The sequence below is a fragment of the Diplotaxodon limnothrissa genome, linkage group LG9, assembly GCF_057381915.1.
Source record: "Diplotaxodon limnothrissa isolate DT_005_m linkage group LG9, D_limnothrissa_male_GT1.1, whole genome shotgun sequence".
NCBI classification, from domain to species: Eukaryota; Metazoa; Chordata; class Actinopteri; order Cichliformes; family Cichlidae; genus Diplotaxodon; species Diplotaxodon limnothrissa.
Window position 1 is genome coordinate 27221643 of NC_140604.1, and position 15145 is coordinate 27236787.

General features: G+C 40.0%; 1 protein-coding gene across 1 annotated transcript in view; it reads left to right on the forward strand.

The window, feature by feature from the left end:
• The window catches only part of dok6 (docking protein 6), a 56413-nt gene that overhangs the window by 27220 nt on the left and 14048 nt on the right, over positions 1-15145 (forward strand). Inside the window, exons 3-5 of the mRNA XM_085362425.1 lie at positions 4873-4980; positions 10716-10830; positions 14448-14567. Coding sequence (XP_085218551.1) covers positions 4873-4980; positions 10716-10830; positions 14448-14567 — 343 coding nt within the window. The remainder of the gene's footprint in view (positions 1-4872; positions 4981-10715; positions 10831-14447; positions 14568-15145) is intronic.

The window sequence follows — 15145 nt, forward strand, 5'->3', positions numbered from 1 at the left end:
GATCAATCTAATAAACTTAGACCTACACCATCCTCCCTATTCTGGTATTTTAAAGAGTACTTAGCGTAAATATTAAGCAACCTAACTAATAGGGTTCCAACTCCCAGCAACAACAAAAATAAATAAATAAAAAATAGGGAACCACCCCTCACGCGCCACCTCATGATGCTTAATCGACGTAATCAACCTTAATTTGATGCAGTGTGAAAAAAAATGCACAGAAATCAATTATTTTTCAAGAAATATTAAATAGATTCAACATCTTTCTTCAACAAAATTGCAGACTGCACAGATGGTACCTTCCCAAAGGAAAAAGTACTATAGCTTACTAGGGTATATATATTAGACTTAATAGTTACTATATACAGTAATTGACTTCTATTCATTTTACATCAAATTAAAACTTTGGGTGTCAAATAATTATTTATTAAAAGCTCGACATTTTAAATGAGAATAAGAAAGAAAAGTATGTCTTTGTGCCCCCTTTTCCCAGTTAATGCCCTATCGGCCCCCCTGGGTAAACTTTGCTAGATCCGCCCCTGCACAGTTACCAGCCGTCAGCTACATAGAAAAAGATCCTGGTGTAGAAAGTAATATTAAATAAATTGTAACAACAGCTTATCAAGCTTAAACGTGCTGCTGTTGTTCAGCCGCTGGTTTGCTCTTTCTGGTGCAAAGTGGACCAAAAACAAACAAGAGAGACTCGTGACAGAAAAGCCAATCAGCTGATCATTAGCAGTTTCACGATTGAAGTAGCAGCCGGAGAGCGAGAGGCAGTCGCTTGTTAAGCTTAACGTGGGAATGCTTTACAAACATTCAGAGATGGACTTACACACTTGCTTTACTTCTCTCGGGGATAACTTTGTCGGAGATGAAATGCCGGGTTGCTAGCGAAGCTCCAAATGCTATCCAGACCACCACAGGTCCGCATGCCACAGCTGCTCTATCACGTGATGCATACTGCTCCGACGTGCTAACGTTCTGAGGTGAGTTACGGCGTGTTGCAAGTTTTGTGAGGTGCTTTCGTGATATTTAATGGATCGGATTACCTTTTTTATTTTTCTCCGATATCCGATCCAGTAATTTAGGTCAGTATCGGACCGATACCGATACGTAATATCGGATCGGTCCATCTCTAGTATATATATATATATAGATCAGAATGTTGTGACGTCATACTTTTGCGACTTTGGGAAAAACCGCCGTAAAACAAAAAACTACTTAAGCTGCGTGAAACCGCCTCTGTCCGCCGATCAACGGACCCTAACCCTTTAATAAACGCTAAGCAGAATTGATATTGTCCTTGCAACATTGGAATTTCATAAATGCACGAATGGCTTGGCGCACCAAAGAATAACGTCACAACAATGTGATTGGTCACTTGCAATGTTGATCCTGCAACAACATTTACTATGTTGTTCCAGGAACAACACCAACACGACTATATCAGATCATCCGTATAAAGTCCAAGACCTAGGCATGCAGACTGCTTCTACAAACATTTGTGAAAGACTGGGTCGCTCTGAGGACCTCTGTGAATTCCAGTGTGGTTCCATGATTGCAACAAGTTCAGTCGTGAAATGTTCTCTCTACTAAATATTCCACAGTAAGCTGTTAGTGGTATTATAACAAAGTGGAGGTGACTGGGAATGATAGCAACTCAGTCATAAAGTGGTAGGCCACGTAAAATCAGAGAGTTTGCAGAGGTCACCAACTTTCTGCAGAGCCATTCACCACAGATCTCCAAACCTTATGTAGCCTTCACATTAGTTTCATGTCTGGAATGTGTTTATGGTCAAATAAACATGCTCCTAAACCTTATGAAGCTGTTATATCTGCAAAGGATGGGACGACATCATATTAAACCCTATGGATTATGAATGAGATGACACTCAAGTTCATGCGTATGGAACCATTGCTTGAGGTGCAGACTGGCAGTAAATACCATAGACCAGGGGTGGCCAACTCCAGGCCTCATGAGCCGGTGTCCTGCAGGTTTTAGATAACACCCTGGGTCAACACACCTGAATCAGGCCTCTGGAGAACTTCAAGACATGTTGAGGAGGTAATTTAGGCATTTAAATCAGCTGTGATGGATCAAGGACGCATCTAAAACCTGCAGGATGCTGGTGTTCCGAGAAACCGTCCTACTCTTGCAAATTGTCCTACCTGTATTATAATTTGACTTTTGACTAATCCAAACCCTAACCATAAGAAATATTCACAATGGGTTAAAAAAATGATGTAAATTTGGGGTTTGTGTTACGCGCATGCACAGCGTATGTGCAGAAACAACGGGTAGGATGGTTTGTGAGGGAGGATAGATTCCCAGAACACCGGCTCTCGAGGCCTGGAGTTGGTCACCCCTGCCCGAGAGGGTTACCTATGCACTATCTAGTTGGACAATCTAATTCAGGGGTGGGGCACTCCAGGCCTCAAGGGCTGTAGTCCTGCAGGTTTTAGATAACACCCTGGGTCAACATACCTGAAACAAATGATTAGTTCATTACCAGGCCTCTGGAGAACTTCAGGACATGTTGAGGAGGTAATTTAGACATTTACCAGCTGTGTTTTAGACGCATCTAAAACCTGCAGGACGCCGGCTCTCGAGGCCTGGAGTTGGCCACCGGTGACATAGAGGGTTACCTATACACTATGTAGTTGGACAATCTAGTTGCAACCAGCAGCTAGCTTCAAGGAATAAACACCAAGCAAGTGGCCTGTAGTGTGGATGCACGTTTAAACAAAAAAATATATAAAAATAATTTAAAAAAACCCCCATCAAGTAAAGCAAGGAAATATCAGGACGATATATACATTTTAAGTTATTTTGTTTTCCCTCAAACACAGTTATTTACCCAAGACTTTCTTTCTTCACTATCTTATTGATGACAGCTGATGAACTACTACAACTTTAGTCTTTCCATTATTGGAACCAACTCAAAATGAGACTTTTAAATCATAGTTAAACACTTTTAGAGCCTCTTGGAGTGAGAAAATATAAGGTTAGTAGTCAGATCCCAGGTCCCAGCTTCCATAGATAATGACTGTTGCTTTTCAGCCCCCTCCACCCCCAGTAATCACTATAATGCACAGTCATCTCCTACACCAGAGAGGGCCACAGTACATGTCTCTGCATGAGAATATTGGCCCAAAGTTATCTGCAATTGCAATCACATTACACCAAGTTTAAACTAAGTTATAAAATTGCAATGCTTAAACAGCAGTTTGCAAACTCTAAGGAACACAAGTTATTTGTTGAGTTTGAAGTGTTTCGAATACATTATTGTTTATTTCAAGTTCTGCAACAATATGTGTTTGTGTAGGCACAAAATCTAAAGTAAAGCTTTAGCGCTGGTAGTTTTAGGCCATATTTGGCTTATTGATAATAAATAAATAAGCACAGCAGAGCACCACAGAGAAAATCTATTCATAATTGGATGAAAATATTCAGAATCTTGGATTTCAAAAAGGATTTTCGATTCCACCAAAACATTTTAATTTGATTTTCATTTCCCTCACATATTTATCCGCACAGCACCTTTGACAGCTTAGGCATCAGGACACTCATTTCTTAAATTATTACCTTTTCCCATTATTTCCCCCCCATGAGTAATTATCTTGGTTATTTAACAGTTTTTATCTGCTTTTATCCCCATCTGCTCTCTGCTCTGCTGTGAAAAGGTTATGTCACCAAACTGTGCGCCCAACAGGATTTAGCAACATTTTAATCTGAATCTGACGACAGCTGGATGGATGTTGTTTTCTGCCGGCAGTCATAAATCTGATCCAAACCACACCTTCGTAATCCCAGCGCAGCAGGTTTGGAGTGTTTACAGTGAGATTATGTAACCTTTCGAAGAACAACTCACAAATTCCTCCTACTCATTTCATAAACAGCCTTTTAGCTTAACTCAGCACACCTCGCAGTTTTGCTGCTGTAGTCTGGCATGACTTTAGATAGATACTACTATTGTTACTCTACATTTCAGCATCTTTATCTGATGCAGAAAGTTGAATACCCTTATTTAACAAGTAATAAGAAGATATATTTTTACAGGATTATATTTTTCATATATTTTTCAATAGATCGTCATGAATGTTTATTGCTATGACATAAAAAGTGCTCAGGGGCATTTAAAATATTGTTCTTCAGAGGAATGCAGATAATCTTACCATCAACATGAAGCTAATTAGATGTTTCCCAATGCTGCATCTCATCGGTAATTTGCTTGAGGATTGAGAATAACAGATCCTTAAATGTAGCAGGTCCAATGTCTGAATGTCCTCTGTACCCATAAAATATCAACATTACAAATCCAAGGCATGCACTTACTGGAGTTGCCACTGATCCAAGTGAAATCTTAATTTACGCAGTGGAAAAACTGCTAGCAACCTGTGTGGTCCTTTCACTCGGAGTGACCCCAGCGAAGGTCACAGGTTAAAGTTGTTCTTCATACCACAAGTGCTACTGTGTTGAGGTGTTTGACCTCATTTTGATCCTTTCATTCTCAAATAAAATAACATTTCCCAGAATTCATAGTGGTTAAGTATTCAGCAATCAGTGTAAGGATCAGTGTTATTGATTTTTTGTCAGCGCTTTCCAATTTTAAATTTGATGAATGAGCCCTGAGGTCAATCTATTTTTCCTTATATAATATCCACAGCTTCACTAATATATTTATTCACTTTGCTTGGACGTTTTGCTGGTTTTGGGATTTTTTTTATTGGCATTAACAGTATGTTTTGATTCCAGGATGATAGCTCATCTTGCTAATTTTTCTATCTAGTTGATTTTATTCTGGTCTGACTTTCATATGATGGTGTAGTTTTATATCTGCGGTTACCATAATATTTGTTGTCTGTTGTCAGATCTTCCGGAGGTGTTGGCTGGTGTTCAAGAAAGCCTCGAGTAAAGGACCCCGGCGGTTAGAGAAGTACCCAGATGAGAAGGCAGCCTACTTCAGGAGCTTCCACAAGGTAAACAAATGACTCAAAAACATCACTAACATCATTCCTTTTTTATTAACTGTTTGTCTTGATGTCTTCTTTAGTAGATAAAATGATTATTGAGTACTAGATCAACATAATTGATTGTGATTTTGATCCTATGGCTGTGACTAATACGAGTTGTGATCATCTATCAGTTACTTCTTGATTAATCTGTCCATCACCCTATGAAATGACAACCTCATATTCCCAGCCCAGTGTAATGTCTTAGGTTAAGACAAGGAGTTCAAAATATTTAAAATAATATGTTAAAATTGATCAGGGAATTTTAACATTTCTGATTAAAAGAGGAAATAAATAATCCATCTTCTTAGCTGTGGGGATTAGGATTACTTTTTCATATGAAAATCTGTGGCCTTATCTGTGGCTCAAAAAGGATTTTCTTTAAATCTGAAGATGTTTAAAACATCATTAAATAATTTTTGTAGAGACGCACCGATTGCAGTTTTCTCAACAGAATTAGGTTTCTGATTTTCCTCCAAGTTTGACCTGCTGATAACATTTTTTGCTGATTCCACCTTTACCTGACAGATTTTACTGAACAAAACCAGGTGCAACAGATTCATGTAGCACATTTTAGATACATTGTTTTCCAATATGTTTATCTCCATAATCTTTCTCATTACTGCTTTGATCCTTTCCTCTTTGAGGCTGCCGGCTTGTGGTTTGGGAAACACAACGGTTCACTTTAGCTAATTTTGGGCCTCCACTCACTTCCACGCTAACAAAGTGGCATGTGGCCATGAGTGTGTTCTTTTCTGTTCTATTGTATGACACATTATGAACAAAACAAGTACTCAATAGTCACTCTGAACAACGTAACATATTACATTGTATTTATTTACACAGTGCTGACTTTTTGTGTGCTGGACCAGTACCACGCTGTGGTATTCCCAGTGTTGGAGAGAAAATTCTCATTGTGGGTGGTGAGGTTTAAGGATGCCAATGTCACTCAGTTCATTGGTCGATCATGATAATGCAGCATGTAGTGACCGCATTACCATGAAATTAGGAATCAATATTCATAATCTCCAGAGTATGATTCGTGATGATTTAGTAACACCCTGACCTTTCGTCTAATGTAATCATTAGACATCACTTTGTATTTGACTCTACTGAAGTCGATGAAACTGTAGCCTCTATAGAAAACCATATATGCAACACCCAGTGGGTATTTAAGGTCATTAGAGGACCTTGAAACTAAAAGTTTGTCCGATCTTTGTCCTCTTGAATCCCAAAAGAAGATTAAACCTGCTGTGTGACTCCTCATGTAGCAGCCTAAGGTACTGTCTAAATGCTGATGACATTGACATGCAGAGCACAATTACAAGACGGCAGCCGAGTTTCATTTTGCAGGTTGGCCAATTGGTGGAATTAATTTGCTTCAGCTGATAAAATCTGATGGAAGTGGTCCCCCAGTAAAAATGAGATGTCAGGAACTGTCCTCTTAAAATCCTCCTGTCCTCTTCAAACTACAGAAACAAATGTTCTGGTAAAAGTCTCATGTGAACTGATTTTCAAGATATATGTATATTTTTTTCAATTTCCAGCACGACTTCTAAGAAAAGTATCTGCTGCTTATCTTTTAAGAGTATATTACTCACAAGGTGCTTTTTACACTGAATAAAAAGATTATGGAATATGGTTGTGCACAACTGTGCCTTGTTTTCATCTTGATGTATTAAGTTCTGTCCATTGGCCTCAGATGATGAAGTTAAGGATCTATTAAGACACAGTTTGTAATTTTATCTTGTCCTTTGGGGCCTTTTTCCTCCCTTCAGAAAGTAATAATCCAGAGTATAATATCTCACTCCCTGCTTCTTAAGCCCTTTTGAAATACTCCAATTATGGCTCATTATCATGGTGAGTGGAGACGATGTTAAAGGAGTAGCACTGTGAACTATGTTTTATCATAATGAGGGGAGATAACTGCAGATAATAGGGGACTGTGACATCAGTTTCTCATAAGGCAATATGTTTGAGAGAAGATTTATTACTCTTTACTACTTGTGATTGTGAGTCAGCTGTGAGATTTTTCATTTTTGGTAGAATTTAACATTTTTTTCCACATTCCTGTCTGAGAAAGCTTGTATACAAGCTAGGTAGGTGTTTTGATCCATTTCCTTAGCTCGCTTTGCTGCTACAGTATCAGCCATGTATTGTGAATGAAACATCTCTATGCCTACTGCATCATGCTGTCACATGGGGCATCCTGTGTGGCTGTAACTCCCCTCCCAGAGGGATCTCATACACCCAGTGCTGGAGTGAGCGATGAGTGCACACATGCACCAGTGCGCCTGGTAATGCATCGCCACAAAGATCAAGAAAGGTCCCGTCTGAGGGCTTCATTCAACGCTGCAGTGCTTTGGGGGGAAATAGGCTGCACTGGTGGCTGATTTACACAATCAACACAAAGGAGATTGGCTTTTTTTCCCTTTCTTTCTCCATTCCCTCTTCTCTCTCCCACTCGTCTCCCTCTCCCTGTGCAGTTTTTGCTGTCTGAGGAGCACTGGTCCACGCAGTAAAAAGTCCCTGAATATTTTTAGCTCTCTGAAAAGTTGTTCTCCTTTGTGCTACATTTCCTGAGCTCTCCTGAGGTCCTGACAGGAGCAGTTAACATGAAATGATGGAGCTGTAGCTAAATGCCTAATTTGTACACATGGATGTGGAACTAACCAGCAAAGCAGGGAGAGCTGAGCAGACTGAGCCTCACTAGTGCAGCTGGTTGTTCCTCCAATTTGGTCAAAATAGCAAAAATTATTGTACAAACTATGTTGCACTTTTATACAAAAGCCGTATGACTAAATTCATATTTTATGTCTGTTAAATCAGAACCAGATCTCATCTGAACAAAATCCTGTAGCATGTGTGGGTAGGGCGTAAAGTTTAAGCTCGCTATGAAACTCCATAATCAAGATTTGCTTAATCATCCGTTATCAGGGCGGATGTCAAATTGTTGAATCTCAGCTCCTGTGCATAGCAAATGGGGAAGGGAGCAAATACCACAAGATGATCTTTTTGTAGTCAAATGTCTTGGGCCACACATCCTTTCTTTATATTTTACTTCCAAGGAGCCAGCCGTTCTTGTATTGAGCACTAGTTCTCCAAGGTATCTGAAGGTGTTTTTTTTTTTTTAGCTTAAACTATGAAAAATGCAACACATAGCATGCTATGAAAGGGATAAAATTGTATGTTTACACCATCAAGTTGTTTTCCAAAGAGCTATTAGCTAAAAACCTAGCATATTTGTCAGCATGGCATGCAGTTTTTTCTTTTAAAATGTAGGGAAAGTGGACAAGAGGACAACAAAAGAAGTGGCAGATCTAAAAATCTATTGACAGAAGATGAACTGAAAATCTTGTCCTTAAGAAACCGCAAAAAAATAGAGTAAAGATCTGACGCAGGACCTGAGAGATGCTCTGGACCTTCAGTTGATCCATATACTATTACCCAAGGTCTCATCAGAAGTGGTCTCAGTAGAAGGGTCCTTGACAATGAGTAAAAAATGAGAAAAGCTGACCTAAACACACAAGGGAACACTATCTGTCATGGATTGGGCTCCCCAGAGGCAGAACCTCAAAGCCCAAGGAGGTATTTCTGAAGACTACCTAAAGAAATCACAATAATGTTTCAGACTGTGTTGATCAAAGGTGGTCATAACAAATATTGACTGTCAAGCTTGTTAGACCTGCATAAACTCTTATTTTTGTCTTATATTTTTATTTTGCTGCAAATGTTTCAATAAATCACAGCATCAGTTGTTCATTTTTCTAGCAAAATATAAAGAAATGAGGGGTGGCTCAAATGACTAACAGTCTTCCCTGTTTTGCACAGTACTGTATATTCAGGTGGATGAGGACTTGAAGATCAAGTACATGTTTAGAATAAGAATTTATTTTTTAGAGCAATGTACAACTGCAACACAGTTTACATTAATAATCTCACTTTGGACACTGCAGAAAGAGAGCCAACAGTAATATATTCAACCAGCCAACATTGGTTACTTTATTGTTTATTATTTTCACAATAGGAAACTGCTGCTTTAGATTATAGCAGAAACACTGTAAAATTACAGTTCCATGCTGGAAAACCAATAAACAGTACTTTACTGTGATTTAACAGGAGAGATCGTTAGCCGCTAGAAGACGAAGCCACTTGATGGAGAACAGCTGTTCTACTCTAACACTGGCACTTGTAAAACTAGCTTTTAACCCCATGTCGACCGCTGTTAGATGGAATTCTGTTAAATTTAGTTCACAGTTCAACTTCAAAATACCTGCAAACCTAATTGCATTCTCTTTAACCTCAGCCGCTCTTTACGTTTCATGCTAATTAGCAAACATGAGCATGCTAGTAGGCTAATCTACTTAGAGAAGATGGTACCTTTTATTTAGCATACAAGTTAGACTACACTGAGCCACTAGTATGACTTGGGTTCCAGTTTTCCAAACATGAGATTTCTCTTCCACCTCATGTCTGCTATGCATGAAAGCTAAACATGAATAAAGATGAAGAGGAAAGAATGGGAGAGGAAATAGGTCTCATCAGAAATGATTCACTATGCTTGGACTAAAGCACCTCAGGCTGGGAATGCACCCAAATCTCTCATTTCACACACGCATCACACAGATAAAGACTAAAACATGCGCAGTTACACACTAAACACAAACAGGGAAAGAAAGAGATGAGAGGCTGGTGACATTCACTGCTTAGAAATTCCCAGCGTTGACGCTTACTTTGTGTCAGTTATGAATTGCCTGCCCGAGGACAAATTCATACCGTATCTCATATGAAATATTTAGATACCATCTTTGAGAGGGGATAAGAAAAATAAACAAACGGGACAAAAAACAAAGCACTTCTTATCTTTCAGTATTGTAGCCTCTGATTTACTTCTTCATCTGTTGTATTTCCAGTTGAAGTTCAATATTTCGGGGCAAATGCATTAAATCTAATATTATCAAACAGAAATCTCAAGTCCACATATCCTGTGTGTGTCTAAGGTCTGGTCCCTTAACTTTTAACAGTCAAGCTGTACTATACAGGGAGCCCAGCTAATTCATTCCCAACAGTCTGGCAAACTGCCCACAGTTAGCACACAATGGACTACACTAATGTAATGGGTCTTATCTACTAGGCAGAGTGAACACAGAGAAGACTGTTGAACAAAATGGCCTGTAAATGCGGTTTATATTTAATTAAATGTAATCTTCTCTTTTTTTCATTTGCTCAATCAATCTCCTGGTAAAGTGATTTAGATGCTTATGATCGCGCTCCTGTCTATTGACTGGAAGGGCAGCTTTGAGGAGATGAACAATAGATGTGCTGTGTATACCGAAAGAGCACCGGGTCATGTTTATTCATAGGGGAGCCTTTAAAATAAATAACATACTTACATTTTACACATCACGCTGCAGCAGGCTTTATGATGCAGGAAGCTGACACTGCGTGTGATTTCTTTCTGTTTTAAGATACTTTTTGTAATCAGCCGAATAACTACTTCTGTTTATGTATCCCTTAAGATCACCCCCATCGCCCTTTTTTGTTTTGTTTTGTTTTAATTCACCCCTTTAATGCTAAGCCTCTAACTGCTATTGCAATTTCAGCAAAGCTGTGCAAGGCTGCAATTAAACCATGCTGCTGCAGCTGCTGCTGGTAGCTGTGTTCATTCAAGGCAATATCCTCCTGCCACACTCTCTTTTTAGATCACTGAGCTCCATAACATCAAGAACATTACCCGGATGCCACGGGAGACAAAAAAGCATGCTGTGGCGATCATCTTCTGTGATGACACGTCCAAGACATTCGCCTGCGAATCAGGTAAAAATCAAAATTACTATTTTTTTTTTCTCTAGCCACTTCGGAGCAAGGACAGCACCAATTTCAAGTGTCATTTCTTATAAATACGCCGGTAGGTGTAAGGTGAGGACTGGCGGCGTGGTTTTTTTGAAAAGTTTGACGAGAAGTGGAAGGAGAGTGAGAAGTGAGAGGTTGAAGGAGAAAGACAAATAGAATGAGTGAGATGAGGGAGGCAGCGGAGAACTGGAGTTTAGCCAAGTGATGCTCATTTGCCGCTATATTAAGAAGTGGGAGGATCTGTTCCGAAATATTGATTTTCATAGTGCAGGTATGAAAACTGATATCGGGCATAATTTGCGGCGTGTTTCAACTCAATTATAGACTGTAACAATACAGATTGTTTCTAATACGTGGATAGACAGCAAAGAAGGCTCTGGATCTGCACACGGATGTGTTTTTTGTGCAAAGCTGAAAGCAGAGGGTTAGGTAAGGTGGATGCACCTTACTTAACATCTTAACTCCACTCTTGCAGGTGTGCATTTGGAAATATTCGCATATGACATGGAGAGTTGTGAACTCATATCTTAACTCTCTCCTCTGCTAGATCAGTCCTCTCACACCACCGTATGAGTGTCTTTTTCCCCTTTTTTGACCATCAACCTTCCACATCTGATATCCTTCATTTCTCTTGCATCACATGATATCCACAAGTGTTAAATTTGTGGAAATTAGCAAAAATGTGGCATCCTGTAAATAAGAGGTTCAGGTTGTATCAGATTTAAATTTGGCATGCTGCCTATTTTCTACAGTGCAACAACAGTGAGTGTATGGATTTAAAAACTGGCATTTTTAAAGTGCAGTCATTTCTTAAGGCATTCATACAAATGTGCCAATAATTGGATGTTCACTGTTTTTTAAAAGCAAAGAGAAAAAGCAGATAATTAGGTCTCATGAAGCTCTCTTGATATTTTAGTTTTTTAAAAATAACCATTTTATGCCTCCATCTAAGCAGTACCGTGTTGTTTGGTGTGCTGTTGAGGAAACACGGGATGGAACAAAGGAAAAATCATTTAAAATTCCTGACAGCTTTGGGTGCATCTGACAAATATGCACATAAGGAGAGATGAGCATGACCTGAAGAGATGAGAATCCTGTCAAGTGTGCCAACTCTTTAAATTCCACAGCCGAATGGGGCCTGACAGCACGTATACAAGTGGATATACATTTTGCATTTGTCTGGATAACGGCACCTTCTCCCGAAACAGGAAATACAAAGAAAGCTCGACTGTCTTTTGATTTGATTCTCACATATACTGTCACTCCAGCTTCATCTTGCCAGCACATCCATCCTTTTCCACAGCACACCTCCACACTGAGACATCCTCCCGCAACATCTCTTCATGCATGGCACATGGAGTTGCGAGGTTGCTTCTGTGCTGATGAACTGTTTGCTTAGCTGATTTTCCACTCACTGGCCTTAAAAAGTGTGGGAGTTTAGAGGCCAAGAAGGCCATGGCAACTGAATGAGAAAAGCTGAATCTGGGGAGGCATGAGGAAAGAGCTCAAATTCAGAGCTGCTGGTGCTGCCTGTAAATGTGTGGCTCCAAAGTTTCTCTTTTTTGTATGTGTGAATGAAACGCTCCAGGCAGCAGCAGACCTTTCCTTCACCCTGCAGAGTAATGTAGATCTGTCCCATTGACAATGCTTGTCAGAGCTGAGCTGACAAACAGGTTGTCTTGCAATGGCGGCAAATACGCCAGGAAGACACGCCAATGTTCTCTCGCATTTTACACGAGTGCATGAGGATTTTTTCGTAAGCAAACACAGAAACATGGTAGAATTCCCACACTTGCACATGTGTCTCTGTACACATGAGTGGCCATAGTTACAAATCCCAGTGCTCTCCAGGGCCAGGGAGCTTCAGAAAGATAAACAACTCTGGCGTTTGCCTCATTTCGCACTTCAGTGACTTTCACCAAACGTTCATGTAAGACAATTGGAAATCTTCTGCACTGTAAACACAATTTTTCTGACTTAACAGGAAGGAAAATTGGTATTCACACGTAACACACTGCCACACAGACTTCCAGATTTGATTCATGAAATCATTTGTTTCCACTTAGCCTTAAATTAAAAAATCTGTCTCACAATAAATGTTCTGCTTCGTTTCTGACTTTCATCCGTAGCAGGCGCAACTTCTTCCACGCAGCTCATTTCCTTAATCCAAGATTGTTGTTTTGGAAGGAAACAATAATTGTCCTAATTCCCTAAATTTCTCAAAATTAGCCAACAATGCTCATTCACTGTGGCTCTATGTTACTAAACATAAATTTGGAAGTTAAAGCCCCAACACAAGACTCGTAACCCCGTGTGCCCCCAAAGGTGTCCTGCTAAGGCACCTTTGGAGACTATTAATACCACCTATACATTAAATATGAATACAGCTGGTTAGCTCACCTCATTACAGCATTTCAGGGAGTTATTGGATCAGATGATTCTGTGTAAAACCTCAGCGGCACTTAAAGCGGTACCTTAATTTGCTTTCTGTAGGAATGAAATAAAAAAGAAATGGTAAAAAAAGAGCCCTCAAATCTTAACTTCAGCATTTTGGATACATTCTTAATTTCTCATTGAGAGAGGTAGTAACAAGGGTTTGGAAAAAATAATAATGTCACGTTACTAAGGTGCTCATGTGCACACTTGTAAAGAGAGACGAGATCCTGGAGTTGCATTTCAATCAAATCCAAACATTTTGCACTTTAAAGGACTGTTTATAGAAGATGAATGTTGCATGTATAAAACAATGAAATGGAACAAAAAGCAGCAATTATTCCTTTAGTGGAAATTAAAATACCACGAGGGAAAAAGTCATTTACTCTGTGGCTCTGGACCTGCTGCGTCTCTGATTCACTCCTCCAGCCAATTGTTGTTCCTTGTGAGTCATGCATCCACTTAACCTGCTAAACACAACCCAATCAGAGGCACTGCAGGGCGGTCCATTAGCCTTTTCAAAGTAAAAGCCATCTGATGTGTTACACATTCATGCTAATTTTGACAACCTTATTTTGGAAAATGCAAAATGATTGTAAACTGCCTTTCTACACTAAATATGACTCTATAGCCAGGTTATATGTTTGATTGCTTATTGTGGTGGAAACATCCACCCTAACTATGTCTGAAGGGAAAGAGAGTATAAAACTTAAAAAAAAAAAAGTTGAATTAATGTATTTCCTTTCCAGCTAACAAGCAAAATTCCTTCTCCAATTTGGGAAATAGCTTATTGATTACCTGAGTAGATTATCGCTAGTTTCAGATTTACTCTGGCCATATTGTTTTAGCTGTGCTACTTATATTTTATAGCCTTAGAGCTGAGTATTGGCAGATAATGGAGGAGAAACCCCGTCTTCATCTGGACAGAATCCACTGCCTTTTTTAATCTGCACCAAATCAATCAGACTGATCCCCCCCCCCCCCCAGTCCTTTCACTGTTTGCTGTACTGTTGCCTTGTGCATGTAACGCATTACTCCTGAAATTCCATGGATGGTTTATTTTGTATGTGTAACATGTACAGTATGTGTTGTCGTGTATGTGTGTGGTTAATGGTGGACATTCCTTTATGCTGTGCTACTGTGTGCAGAGCTGGATGCAGAGGAATGGTGTAAGCTGCTGTGCATGGAGTGCCTGGGCAGCCGTCTCAATGACATCAGCCTGGGAGAGCCAGACCTGTTAGCAGCGGGGGTGCAGCGGGAGCAGAACGGTGAGTGCCCAATTAGTCCCTGCTAACACGGGGCTAACACAGACAGCCATTCAGGGTCAATCTCGCTCACTCAGCCTGCCACCGAGCAGTTAGCTGATGCAGTCCAGGCCTTTATGTGTTAAAGCAACTAAGACCTCAGAGGGTTAGGTGAATGGAGAACAGCCGCTGTCCAATTAGGCCGGACTAATAATGGCCTTTTTCTTTTTTTTGCCAATACCTGATTCGATGTCCCATGTTACAGCCCATACTTACATTAGCACACACAAGGGTTCAACTTAAGACTTCAGAAGAAAGTGTGTGTGTGTGTGTGTGTGTGTGTGTGTGTGTGTGTGTGTGTGTGTGTGTGTGTGTGAGCACAGGTCAGTCACAGGCTGCGGCCGGGGCTCTGTTCCAGGCCTAATGACAAGTGCTGTGCATCACTGGCTTCCCTCATAATGAAGCTTGTCACAGAGATGGATGAGATTATGGCTCCTAAAGCCATGTGAAAAAAATGTGCCTCCCCACATATTCCACTTACAGGAAATGAAAATGGAAAAGAGAGGAGACAACAGGGCTCTGCTATCACAGTGGAACTCATT